General features: G+C 43.9%; 1 protein-coding gene and 1 pseudogene across 1 annotated transcript; one reads left to right on the plus strand and one right to left on the minus strand.

Annotated features, from left to right (window-relative positions):
- Nucleotides 1–378: 378 nt before the first annotated feature.
- LOC102423346 (DNA annealing helicase and endonuclease ZRANB3-like) lies at nucleotides 379–7,993 on the plus strand. The gene is made up of 4 exons (XM_006103883.3): nucleotides 379–536; nucleotides 1,762–2,164; nucleotides 5,268–5,399; nucleotides 7,276–7,993. Exons 1-4 carry the CDS (start codon nucleotides 379–381, stop codon nucleotides 7,372–7,374), a joined length of 792 nt encoding a protein of 263 aa, XP_006103945.3. The 3' UTR covers nucleotides 7,375–7,993.
- Nucleotides 7,994–8,349: 356 nt separating this feature from the next.
- Nucleotides 8,350–8,591, minus strand: LOC102420927 (annotated as a pseudogene).
- Nucleotides 8,592–14,027: the final 5,436 nt, after the last annotated feature.

The raw sequence follows: 14,027 nt of genomic DNA on the forward strand, positions 1-14,027 counted from the left end.
GAACCACTTTACCTGAAATGCTGATCATTACAACTGATCGAGGTGATTTGTGGAACCATGAAGAGGAGGCCAGGAGAGGGGAACCGCTGTTAGAGATTTCCTGCACTCTACCTAAGGCTGTCAGTGTGCATGCGCTCCATCATTTCTTATCCCTACGCCCACGCCTTTTTCCCTCTAAGGAAAATGGGTCCGTAGAACACTGAATGGCTCTTGAATTTCTTAGAAAAATAAATCTAATGTGGAAGAAAGAGATGTGTTTCCCACACGTGGTGACCAATATAAAGGGAGAAAATGTCATCCCCTAACTTTGGCATCACACAACCAATAGACTTAGGTCTCGCTTTTTCTCTCCTTTGCAAGGAGCGATGTGAACAGGAAATGTCTTACCAGGGAGAGAACATCTACCTAACAGGTCATTGTTTTAGGTACATAACTAAAGAAGACGTTGCTGCAGCCTCGATGGACAAGGTGAAGAATGCGGGGGGCCATGTCCGCCTGATCACCAAGGAGGCTGGGCCGCAGGACACTTCTACAAAGTAAGGCCTGCTTACTGGTCGGGCACAGCAGCACTGAGACCACTGCTTCCCATTTTTGCATTCATTTTTGTAATTGTGCTTTTCCCTTGTGTGGCCACCTTACAGGTTCCAAAGAGCTTTCACAATACAGTAATTCTTCAGTTCTCATAGCAACCCTGTGAGGCACATGATGGCCTCATCTTGGTAATTAGAGACAAGAAGGTTATTTTGAGGACCCTGAGACCAGGTAGACCAAGTGACCTGCCCCAGGCCACTAAGATGCTAGGAGGCCTGAGGTCAAATTGGCCTCTGCCCCCTAATACTGAGCTCTTTCTTTCCTAATAAGTTTTCTTCTAACGCTTCTAATAAGCAGCGTAGGACATAGGCAAACAGCGGTTGTAATTCCCACATAGGCCTTTTCAACACAATTGAGTAACGCACCTTTTTCTTTTATCTTAACAAATTGAGCACAAGTCCTACCACGTTTCATTTCTTTCTTTTTTTTAAAAATATATTTTATTGATTTTTTACAGAGAGGAAAGGAGAGGGATAGAGAGTTAGAAACATCCATGAGCGAGAAACATCAATCAGCTGCCTCCTGCACGCCCCCCACTGGGGATGTGCCCGCAGTCAAGGTACATGCCCTTGATGGGAATCGAACCTGGGACCGCAAGCCAACGCTCTATCCACTGAGCCAAACCGGTTAGGGCGTCATTTCTAACTTTAATTCAGTCAGACTCTGAGTTTACCTGTAGGAGGCATATGCTTAGCAAGTCTTCGGTTCTAACCCTATGGACACTGTTAGCTACTTGGCTCGGTCACTTTACGGATGTGACTGTTTCCCGTGGGCCAGCGGAGCCTTGGGAAGGGGCTGTGTCCCAGGGAGGTGTGCACCGTTTGGAGAGCTTTAGCTGGGATTTCACAGTAGCCAGTCCTGTCCCAGCCTGAAGAGCATTTCTAACTTCTCCAGATGTTTCCAAGTCTGATTATTTAACTTGATGATATCTAAATTCCCAAGAGATGCGGCACATTTGTATTCAAATTAACTTTTTTAAACACACCATTTTTTCCTGTATTTGGCATGGAGTCGAGAGTGCTGACTGTAGTGTTTCATTTCCACATAGAATCACAGAATCTGCGGGTTCTATGTTTACTGTTTATCAGCATAGAAATCCTGAAGACCATTATGTGAAGTTAGGCTTGTTTAGACTAGTGTATTAATTAGCCATGTTCTGTTCAATTCTAGGGAGTGTCTTGAAGATGGAGCCTCTGTCCCACCTCCGACTCCCTGCCTAGCGCAAGCTGGTCTCGCTGTGAAGCCGCCTGCGTCCAGAGGCTACCTGCAAGCTGTGGACAGTGAAGGACACCCACTGTACCTCCGCTGTCAGCAGCCCACGGGCCGAACGAAGCAAGAGTGCAAAGCGAACGCTTGGGACTCACGGTTTTGCTCTCTGAACTGTCAGGAGGAGTTTCGGATTCGTTCTAACAACAGTTACCTGCGAGCCAAAGTATTTGAAATTGAACATGGTGTGTGTCAGCTGTGTCATCTGAACGCACAAGAGCTCTTTTTACGTCTGAGAGACGCTCCTAAAAGTCAGCGGAAGAGTCTTCTGGATGCTGCCTGGACCTCACAGCTCCCTCTAGATCAGGTAAGTTCTAATTGTGTGGCAGACGGAAGGCAGCGTTGTACTGAGGGATGGATTCTGACTCGCTCTCCTTTTAACTTTTTATGTGGGAAATCTTAAATACACACACAAAAGTAGAGAGAATGATGAACCCATAACCCATCACCCAACTTTAACAGTTGGACATTTTTGCCTTAATTTTCATCTGTCCCTTACCTCAATTCTTTTTTTTCTCCTGGAATTATTTTAAAGCAAATTCCAGACAAAACTTCATCTCATCCTTAAATATTTTCGTTACGTATCCCTCTTTATCTGACTTCCTTCTTTCCCATCCTCTTTCCCTCCCTCTTTTTTTTTTCTGTTTGTCTTGGAAATTTAATGCCATATCCCCAATAGCCATTACCAAAACAATGGTAATTTCTTGATTATAATAAGTCTGTGTTTGGTTTCCCACCTAGATTGTCTCAAAAATATCTTTTCAGACAATCTGAAAATGCCGTGTTCAGATTAGATCAAAGTATGGCCCTTTGAAGTATGACACATGGCATTTAGTCATGCCTCGTATGGTCTCTTTACTCTGTATTGCCCCATTCTTTTTTTTTTACACCATCGATTGCTGAGGAAACTGGATCATTTGCCTATAGGATTTCCCACATTCTGGATGTGTCTCCCTGTATTCTCATGGTATTATCTGACATGGTTCTCTACTCCCCCGATTTCCAGAATAATGGTTATAAGATATAGAGGCTTAATTAGATTCTTGTTAAATTATTTGGGGAGAGATCTTAACAGATGATACATTACATCAAGAAACACCTATGAGGACCCTCACCGGTTTGGCTCAGTGGATAGAGTGTCAGCCCATAGACCGAAGGATCCCAGGTCTGATTTCCAAAAAAAAAAAAAGAAGCACCTATGGGGAAACCTCCTACTGTTTTTTATAGTAGCTGTGCCAATTTACACCCCTACCAGCAGTGTACAAGGTGTCCTTTTTCTCCACATCCCCAACAAATTTAAAAAACACACACACAACAACACTATGGTCCAGTTGCTCTACTTTTCATGATATTAATATTGAATGATGAAGGGCAAACAGATAAAATGCAGTTCATTGCAATGAGAAGGAAACATATTCATCTGTTGTAAAACCAGATTTTAGCAGAGCAATTTATGACAAAATATTATCTTTAGACTCATCAATATTCGCTTTGATTCCCAAAACTCAATTGGATTTCTAATGTTGTGATTTAATCAGTTCTAAACTTCAAACTAAAGCAAAATGTATAATTTTATAGTGAGCTGAGTTTTTTTGTTGATAATCCTCAACTGAGGATTATCTTTTTCATTAATTTTTAGAGAGAGTGAAAAGGAGGGAGGGAGGGAGAGAGAGAGAGAGACAACCATCGATGTGAAAGACAGACATCAATTGGTTGCCTCCTGCACGCGCCCTTCAGGGCCAGGGATTGAACCTGCAACTCAGTTACGTGCCCTTGACGGGAAATTGAACCCATGACCCTTCAGTGTACAGGCCGATGCTCTGATCACTGAGCTACCCCAGCCAGAGCAGTGAGAGCAGTGATTTTAAAAATCACTCCTGAGCCACTCTCTGCCCACTAAAATATTGTCAAATCATATATTTTATTTACCTATTATTGCTGAATTATGACAGAATTCACTAATAAGCATTTCTACAAAAATGAATTCGCATAACTTTGAGAACTAGGGAGATACACTATTTTTTAAATGGTGTCCTGAGTTCCTGAAATATACTTTGGTCAACTGGTGAGGGACATATTGTACCCATCTCAGTGAGGAGGCTGCCAGAAGACACACGTGGCAGGACTGGAGGACATCTGGAAGCAGTCTGTCCAGGAGGTAGCATAGTGACACCCAAAACAAAAGTGCTCAGAAGACTGGGAGCACCACAGGCTCAGTTCTGGGAGGACCACTCAGAGAGGGGGTGACTCTTTCGACAGGTGAATTTAGGATGTTGAAGATGTCCCCACGTGATTTGCTCATTACTAGGGAGAATAAACACCTTCTAGAGGCCAGAGTCTGCCAGAGTAGAGACTGTTCAGAGCAAAAGAATTGGTTACAAAAGGCAGAACCAAAATGGATCTTTTTCCTAAGAATGCGCCATTTGCTCGATGCATCAGACTTCTATTAGTAGCTGCTTCCCACAGTGCCAGCCACAGCCGGACAAAGCTTGCCGCTCTAACTCGCTGCCACTTGGGGCTCCTCTCGGGCTGGACACTGCTGACGGGTCCCTGTGCCCACACAGGTCTGCAGCTTTTCTTAAAAGTGCTTTAGAAATGCAACACAGGTTCCCGTGGCTGGCAGCAGGAAGTTGATTACAACTTCTTCCTTGTTCAAGACCGAGAAAATAAAACAACCTTCACACTGATCTTTGTGATATTTAAACAACTGCACAGCTGTGTGGTGAGCTGGTTTTACTACCTTAGGTAAAATGTTAAAATACATCCCATTTGAATATAGGTCATCCTTGTTTAAATATTAAGTGTGTCTATGTGGACTGGCCTAAATCATCCCTGCTTTAAGTGGACAGCTTTGTTTATTCAAAATATGCAACTTTTAGAGGTTGTTCTAGAAATATATCAGTCCATGTAAACTGGCAGATTCCCAGGTGACTAGCATGGAAGTTCCAGGTTATAGCTATTAATATTAATTAACTGTCATTGGTATAGTAATGAATGCATTTAGGTCAACAATTAAAGATTTTTTTTAAGTCAGTAGTAATATTTAGAAGTTTTAAGTTTTTAATCTGTTCTTATTCTTTTCTGTTTTGTTTTAGTGACTGTATAAACTAGCTCAAAAGTGCAAAAACAACTAATTTTTCCCAGTCTGTCAGGAGTCTTGGTATTTTCTACTTGCTTATACTTTTTTCTCAAAATGGTTTAGGTAAGGAAAAAAAGAACTTTTCCAGAAACATTTTATTGTTTTCAAATTGCTAACCTAGAGGCTTTTCCCTATTCACAAAAAAAGGCTATAAAGAGCCATCCTAATGCATTTTTCCCTGATTCTGCTGTGTAAACATGATCGCACAATGCAAAACCCACAGTTCCCGCAGTGTGTGTACAAAAGTGCTGACCCTGGGTTCTGGTTGCAGCTTAACGAAATGGTCAGAGCCCCCGGGGAAGGGCACTTCTGGCAGGTGGACCACATCCGGCCGGTGTTCGGAGGAGGAGGACAGTGCTCCCTGGACAACCTGCAGACTCTCTGCACAGTCTGTCACAGAGAGGTCAGTGCCCTCCGCTCGTCCCACTCCGTCCCGGGCCTGGGTGACATCGTGCATGCCGGCAGGGAGAGGACTGGGGATCTACGTCCTGGGCTGGGATCCAAGACACATTTTATTTCTTTCATCACCTAACACTGTTTCCTCTCGAGGCCTCGGTCTCAGTCACAGATGAGAGAGAGGCTGCTTGCCTTCTGATTCATCCCAAGACCCGGAAATTTCCCCACCGCCTAGCAGAAAAGAAATACAATGTAGTTTGCATGGTCTTGAAGAGACTCAGACCTTCCAGCTAGATGTTTAGTGAATTGGGGCAGTGACATATGTTTGCATGTGCGGCTAAGGATGTCCTGAAATGTCTAAGAACGTTAATAAACTATCTCTAGGACCAACTCAGTTCAACATGCAAACATTGCACTCTTGGCCAAAGTATAAAACCTGTTAACCTTGGCACATCTTTGAGCAATGAATGATTGTTTATCAACTAGGGTGAATTTTTAATGGGCAGTCAGCAAAAGGAAGTCAGGCCTACCTGTTGAGATAATCTTCGAAAGAAACACTTACTCAATACGCAACTTTGCATCTGACTTATTTTTCCCCTTTGGCAGATTTAAGCATTTTCCCACATTCCCATGATAAGCATTCATAATGTTATTGTCTAAAGTGGCTGCACATGATTCTGTTGAATAGATCTCTACTGTAGTGTATTTAGCCCTTCCTATGCGAATGCACATTGAAGTTACTTACATTCTTTTTTGTTCTTATACATATTGTTGCCACACACTTTTTTTTTGTTTAATGTTTTGAGGTCATTCCTTAAGATAGAGTCTCAGATCTAAAATATCGCTGAGTCACGTGTATTTTTGAGGCTGATGTTTTTACCTCCAAGCTGTTTTCCCAAAGGTTATACTGTTAGCCGCCCTCCCCCCGCCCTTCCCCCCGCCACCCCCCCCTCCCCCCTAGCCCATCAGGGAAGAGAGTGCCCATCTGACTGCATGGGTTGTGCCCGTGCGGTGGGGGAAGTGGCCTGCCCAAGTTTGTTTACTAAAGACCCTGATGGTTTTTAAAATGCTAAGCAATTGTATTTACAGTTTTGAGATCTGTTCGGATCCTTTGACAATGTTCATATTATGTGAGCATTTTCTTAGCCTTTTAATATTTTAGATTCCTCTCCTCACAAACATAACTTACACAAATGGGGATTGTTCGTTTGTTCTTCATTTGAACCCTCTTTGCTTTCCTCACCCTCCCACCTGGGTCACTTCACACGTGCATGGACTCCAATCTGGGGGAAAAGTCGTCCGATTTCTCCGCTGTGCAAATCAGTAGCACATTTAAGACTAATAAGAGAATTAAGATATAGCAAAATGCTGCCCCTTCTGTGGTCGATTTTTCAGGTTCTCGTGAAAAGTCCTATTTGCGGGACTGGCAAAAGAATCCATTTCTTGCCTATCCCATTTTGTTTTCCGTGTTGGTTTGGCTGCTGGGTTGGGAATTCCAGAGAAGAGGAAAGGGCAGGCCTTGTGCACACTGCATTCTGGGAAATCCACAGATGGCCTAACACTCCCACTTGGATGAGGGGAATCATGGCCTCCTCCCCGAGACCCCAAGGGAGGGATGCACGGACCGCCCTGGGTAGCATCCCCCCAAACTCTGTGTTTTCTCCTCAGCACCTGGTCCTAAGTGAACCCAGGACCTCGGCACTCAGCAGAGCTGCTGGGTTCGCTGCTTGTGGTTTGGTGATGCCCCTAATGGCAAAGCACTGGGAGTGGGTGTGGCAGTCATGTAGCTATTTCCCGACTAACAGAATACAGGGAGTGTTTGAGTTTCTGTAGCCAGTACTTTTCTCCCCGCATGTGAACACATTCATGTTTTTAACTTTCAGAGAACTGCCAGGCAAGCCAAGGAAAGAAGCCAGGTGAGGAGACAGTCTCTGGCGGCAAAGCATGGATCCGACATCACGCGGTTCTTGGTGAAGAAATGAAGTTTAACAAACTTTGAATGGATGACAGATGGCTTACCTGTGGAGGGATTTAACTCGTTTTTTTCATGTTTGTCTAATATTTTAAGAGTGAAATTTTTTAGAAAGTCAAGACTTCAACTTCCCTTTTCATATTAAATGCTTTTATCGTTCAATACCTTTTTAAAGTACCTAACAGAAATCCTGAGGTGCAGTACTGTTTCTGTGACCTTGATTTCATGCAGACTCTCAATTGTGTTTCCATAAGGTTTTGTTAAGCTTTCATTTCCTACTACTACCTTAATCATGGTGTTAGGCATGGGTTGTACTTAAAAAATATATTCTCAATGACTTGCAAAATGCTGCTGGGTTGGGATTGTTTCAGGGCTGCTGAGCGCATAGAATGGGGCATCGCAAGACCATAAGGGAAGTTTTGGGAGCAAATCCTCATTATTCAGGAATCCTGGGCAAAGCGTGACCAGCCTGCTTAGTATGCAAGAGAGACTCTGTTCACTAAATCCTCCAAAATGGGCTTGGGGTACACATTCTGAGTGTTTTCTCTTTTATTTCTTAGCCAGTTGTCTTTATTAAAGTGATGCTTTTTTAAAAAACCAACTAATTGGACCTATAGTGTTTGTGGACAAATCAGGGGTTCTGTGTAAAATAATTGTTAAATATATTAAAAAACTTAAAATATAAAATGCCACTTATACTTCAATTTTCAGTTAGCTGTTTTTTTTTTTGTTTTTTGGGCTTTGTTTTTGTTGTTGTTGTTTTGCCTATTTTTGTTTAATTTATTTAAGACCACCTCCTTGCAGTTTCCAGAGAGAAACTACAAAACAAGAAACAGACTTGGTTTCAAATACATGAGCAGTGTGCTGGAGTTTAAAGCACTGCTGATAACATTGTTACAGAAGAATGTCAGCTTGCTGCAGGGCACTTCAGTATCCTGAGGGATAAACATGACTTCTCTTCTCCTCGCACCGAGATGTTCTCAGGTGTAACTCACTGCTTCTGCTCTTTCACATATTTTCCACGTAGAAGATATGGAGCCTGGAAACCATGCTGACAGCTGGAGTAGGCCATTCCCAACCCCATGCCAGAACCCAAGGCTAGTGGCCACATTCTTCTTTCAAAGAAGGTAAGTGAGAAGACAGGTCCTAATCCAAACCAGTACCTATCTTGACGACCGTATCCGCCAAGCACCGGTCCCACTTCCTGCCAAGCTCTGAACCTGACATGTTTCCCACCGGAGCTTGGCTTTCCCCACGGCCTGGCCCCGCGCTCCGACTCCAGGCAAAGCTGGTTTGTTTTTAAGCATTAAAACTAGGCTTACTGTCAAAGCACCTTAGTCCCCCAGTTACCACTTTTTGTTTTTAAAATCCTGTCTTATTAAAAGCGTATTCCAGGCACCTATTTTAAAAGGAGTGATGATGATGATAAAACACTTTATATTAAAGCATGATCTGAATGATCTGATTGAGGTATATGTTAAAAAATAAAATGGAATTGATATAAAAAAGTAAAAGGGTGATTATGAAACAAAAGCAGAGCATAGCCCTGTAACATGTCAGAATCATGAAAGCAAGAGTCAGAACCACACAAATCACAGGTTCAAGGAAGACATACACCACAAAGACTGTTTATAAATGCTGTATGGATGTGACCTCATCAGTTTGAGACTTTCCAATTTTAATTAGTAGCTGATGTTTCACAATGCAGAGCACTTGATTTTAGAAAGATTATACACTCATGAATTTTTGAAGAGTTCTTAAGTTTATAACTATTTCGCTGTATAAGGTCAAATAGTGTTGTTTATTGTACGAATTAGGTTGGGCTTTCTTTGGCCTTTTTTCTGCTTTGCTGGTCAAGCTCTTTGCAGTTTTCTGCCTCATTACCAGAGTAACCCAGGATTCCTCACGGCCGAGGGCTAAGGAGTCTTCGCACTGTTTTTCCTCCAGCAGCGAGTGTTTGCAAGTGAGAGTTTGGTGTAAGTAGGTCAGGTTTGAGTGGAGCTTGCTCTTTAGATCAAATTAAGTTGGTAATTCTAGGGAGAACATTCTCAGATGGAGGAACTGTGTGATGGTTTCAGGTGAAATGACCCATGAAGGTGGTCTCTCTCTTTGCCAGATTTCAAAATTCCAACTAAAAACATTATGAGAGCATCAAGAAGAATAGAATACAGATACATTTAACCATGGAGGTGAAAAATCTGTACACTGAAACTACAAGACTTTAATGAAAGAAATTGAAGAAGACACAAATGAATGGAAAAATTTTGTGTTCATGGACCTGAATAATTAATATTGTTAAAATATCCATACTGCCCAAAGTAATCTACAGATTTCATGCAATCCTTATCAAAATTCCAATGGCATTTCTCATAGAAATAGAAAAAAATCCTAAAATTTGTATGAAACCACAAAAGACCCTCAAATAGCCAAAGCAATTTTGAGAAAGAAGAACAAAGCTAGAGACATCATGCTTCCTGCTTTCAAACTGTAGTACAGAGCTGTAGTAACCAAACATTATGGTATCGGCATAAAAACTGACACATAGGCCAATGGAACAGACTAGAGAGCCTATCCTATCTAATAAAATAGTGATATGCAAATTAACCCTCACTCCATCACAAAGATGGCGATGGCCACAGAGCTGGAGCGAGCAGGAGGCTTGGGTTGCCCCCGGCGATGGAGGAAGCCAAGCTTCCCACCTGCCCTGGCTGGCACTGGGCTCTGCTCAAGGCTACAAAGTTTCAATTATAGAAGATAAATAAATCCCAGAAAAAAAAAGAAAAAACGGAGAGGCTGGGGCTTGGGTCGCTGGGGAGCGTGGCCAGCCTAAAAACGGCCATCAGTTCCTCACCCAGGCTGGCCAGGCACCCACTTGGAGACCCCCACCCTGAAGGGGGTGTGACCAGCCTGAACATGGCCCTCAGCCCCTCACCCAGGCTGGCCAGGCAACCCAGAGGGACCGCCATCCTGATCCGGGACACCCTTCAGGGTAAACCAGCCGACCCCCACCCACGCACCAGGCCTCTATCCTTTATAATAAAAGGGTAATATGCAAATTGATCCTAACAGCAGAATGACTGGTCACTATGACACACACTGACCATCAGGGGGCAGACGCTCAATGCAGGAGCTGCCCCCTGGTGGTCAGTGCACTCGCACAGGGGGAGCTCTGCTCAGCCACAAGCCAGGCTGATGGCTGCCAGTACAGCGGTGGTGGCAGGAGCCTCTCCCACCTCCTCAGCAGTGCTAAGGATGTCTGACTGCAGCTTAGGCCTGCTCCCGCTGGCAAGTGGACATCCCCCGAGGGCTCCCGGGCTGCCAGAGGGATGTCCACCTGCTGGCTTAGGCCCGGTCCCTGGAGCAGGCCTAAGCCAGCAGGTGGACATCCCTCGAGGAGTCCCAGACTGCGAGAGGACACAGGCCAGGCTGAGAGACCCCCCTGAGTGCACAAATTTTTGTGCACCGGGCCTCTAGTCTATGATAATAAAAGTGTAATATGCTAATTAGACCACATGCCCTTCCAGATGAAGCTGGGCTGCGAGGGAAGCCTGGGTCCCGGGTGCCAGAGGGAAGCTGGTGCCGACAGCTGGGGGAAGGTAGGCCTACTCTTGCACAAATTTCATGCATTGGGCCTCTAGTGCATATAGAAGTTTCAACAGGAGCTAAGACTATACAATGGAAAAAGGATAGTTTCTTCAATAAATGGTGTTGGGAAAACTACATAACCACATATAAAAGAATGAAACTGGATCCCTATTTTACACCACATGCACAAATCTACTCAAAATGGATTAAAGACTTGAACATAAGACCTGAAAGTATACAACTCCTAGAAGAAAACATAGGGGCAAACTCCTTGACATCTGCCTTGACTGCAATTTTGGATCCAATAATAAAAGCAAAAATAGCCCAGCATGGCTCAGTGGTTGAGCGTCAACCTATGAACCAGGAGGTCACTGTTTGATTCCTGGTCAGGGCACATGCCTGTGTCATGGGCTCGATCCCCAGTGTAGGGTGTGCAAGAGACAGCCAATCAATGATTCTCTTTCATCATTGATGTTTCTATTTCCCTCTCCCTTCCTCTCTGAAATCAATAAAATATATATATTTTTAAAAGCAAAATAAACACATGGAACTACATCAAAAAGCTTCTGGAAATCATCAACAAAATTTAAAAAACAAACAAACAAAAAACCTCCTCAATGGTAGAGAATATTGGCAGACCACATATCCAATAAGAGATTAGTATCCACTACAAATAAGAAACTCATACAACTCTATAGCAAAAAACAATCACTAAGCACCATGGAAATGCAACTCAGAACCACAATGAGATATCATCTCACTCCTGTTACGGCACCATTATAAAAAAGACACAAGCCTGGCTGGAGTTGCCCAGTTGATTGATCACCATCCTGTGCTAAAGGTTGCAGGTTCAATTCCTGGTCAGGACACATACCTGGGTTGCAGGTTCAATCCTCAGTCAGGGCAAATACAGAGGACAACCAATCGATGTTTCTCTCTCTCTCTCTCTCTCTCTCTCTCTCTCTCTCTCTCTCTCTCTTCCTCTAAGCATGTCCTCAAGTGAGGATTAAAAAAAAATTTTTAAACAAACATGAGATGGCAAATGCTGGTGAGAATGTGGAGAAAAGGGAACCCTTGTACACTGTTGGGAATGTACATTGGTACAGCCACTATGGAAAATAGTATGGTGATTCCTCAAGAAGTTAAAAATAGAACTATCTGTGATCCAGCAATCCCACTTCCAGGTATATATCCATAGGAAAACAAAACCATTATCTCAAAGAGATATCTCTACTCCCATGTTCAGTGCAGCATTATTCACAAGAGCTAAGGCATGGAAACAACCTAAGTGTGTGTCGACAGATGAATGAATAAAGAAAACACGGCACCCTGGCCAGGTAGCTCAGCTGGTTAAAGTGTTGTCCCAATATGCCAAGGTTGTGGGTTTGATCCCCACTCAGGGCACATACAAGAAGCAACGAATGGATGCATAAAGTGGAACAACAGATCAGTGTTTCTCTCTCTCTCTCCCTCCCTCCCTTTCCCTCTCCCTACCCCTCTTCCTCTCCCTCTCTAAAAATCAATAAAAAAGAAAATATAGTAGATGTATACAGTGGAATATTTTCCAGCTTTAAAAAAGAAGGAAATCCTGCAATTTGTGACAACATGAACCTGGAGAGCATTATCCTAAGTGACATAAGCCAAGTAACGACAAATGCTACATGGCATCACCTGCTGAATCTTTTTTAAAATGTTGAACTCATAGAAATAGAGAGTAGAAAAGTGGTTACTGGGACTGGGAGGTGCGGGAATAGGGAGAGTTTAATAAAGGTACAAACTTTCAGTCATGAGATGAATAAGATCTGAGGATCTAGCACATGACATGGTGACTACAGGTGATAACATGTACAATTGAAATTTGCTAAGGGAGTGAAACATACATGTTCTCCCCCCACCAAGAAGATAAATACGTGAGGTGATGAAAGTGTTGACTAACTAGACGGTGGTTATTCTATCCGTGTACCAAATGACCACACTGTGCACTTTAAACATCCTACAATTTTATCTGTCAATTAGACCTCAATAAAGCCGGAAAGAAAAACACTCTAAGGAACAATGAGCATTGGCCACACAGGGCCTTGACCTACTTTACTTGGGGGCACACTGAGGCGGAGCATTGTGGGACTGAAAATAAAGGTGGCTGGATCGATAACAGCCAAGACCTCACAAGGTCAATTCTGCAGGGACGCTGAGGGAGGCTGTCCTTCCTCCGCACCGTCTGCAATTAGCTGCTCCCTGTGGGTTGCAAGTGGGAAGTTCCCCGGAGGGCACGGGAGGTGGGAGGTGTCGAGGGGACCTGCACCCTGCCTGCAGGAGGATTGCAGAGCCGCCCACCCCCACCCCCAGGAAGAACATGGCAGCTACCACATAGGAAACGGAGACAAGTGCAAAACCAAGGGGCTGGCGGTCTGCAGGAGGAGGCCTGAAAACACTCCCAGGTACCAGACAGAAGAGGGAGGGCTCTGGGCCCAGGGAACAGAACAGAACATGGGTCGCCAGGGATGCACCAGTTTGCAGTTTGGAGCTGGGAGACGTGGTGGTGGTGTCCTGAGGCCATGCCTGCTGCGGAGTTGGGGCCATTTGGAGCCGGTGGGCGGACTTCCTAGGCAGGTGGTTCAGTGCCCAAACCATGCCTGTCCTTCCTTCCTGCTCGCCCCCTGAGTGACCCTGATCCCCAGAAACGCTGATGACCGATAAAGCTGCTTTAGCAACCCCAGGGCCCTAGGGAAGATGCCATTTGGGATTTCTAAGGAAACCCACTCGGCCACTCGGCATTGATCACATTCGAAGGTACATTTCTTGGGGAGACTTTCCTGTGACAAATAAGGACCGTTTTACATTTTCTGAGCTGCTGATGGGAAAAGCATTTTCTGCCCACATGTCTTACTAATACATCTTCAGATTCTTGAGCGAAACACTTAAAGTATCATTTCTGCGGAAATAAAAGCAGGAACCACTTTAAATTATATGTCTAAGCCGTCAACATTCTTGAGCTCTTCAGAGTGAAATGGGAAAATTGTGTTTACTTACGGGATACAGAGCCATGAATACCAAACATCAAGAATAGGTTGTGGAAAT

The sequence above is a fragment of the Myotis lucifugus genome, unplaced genomic scaffold (assembly GCF_000147115.1).
Source record: "Myotis lucifugus unplaced genomic scaffold, Myoluc2.0 scaffold_517, whole genome shotgun sequence".
NCBI classification, from domain to species: domain Eukaryota; kingdom Metazoa; phylum Chordata; class Mammalia; order Chiroptera; family Vespertilionidae; genus Myotis; species Myotis lucifugus.

Bases quoted from the DNA above. Each gene is read 5' to 3' on its own strand.
- LOC102423346 (XM_006103883.3), top strand. From the start codon at position 379: ATGTCTTACCAGGGAGAGAACATCTACCTAACAGGTCATTGTTTTAGG. The intron at 2,165-5,267 runs GTAAGTTCTAAT...TTCTGGTTGCAG, and splicing joins CACAGCTCCCTCTAGATCAG to CTTAACGAAATGGTCAGAGC. The intron at 5,400-7,275 runs GTCAGTGCCCTC...TTTAACTTTCAG, and splicing joins GCACAGTCTGTCACAGAGAG to AGAACTGCCAGGCAAGCCAA.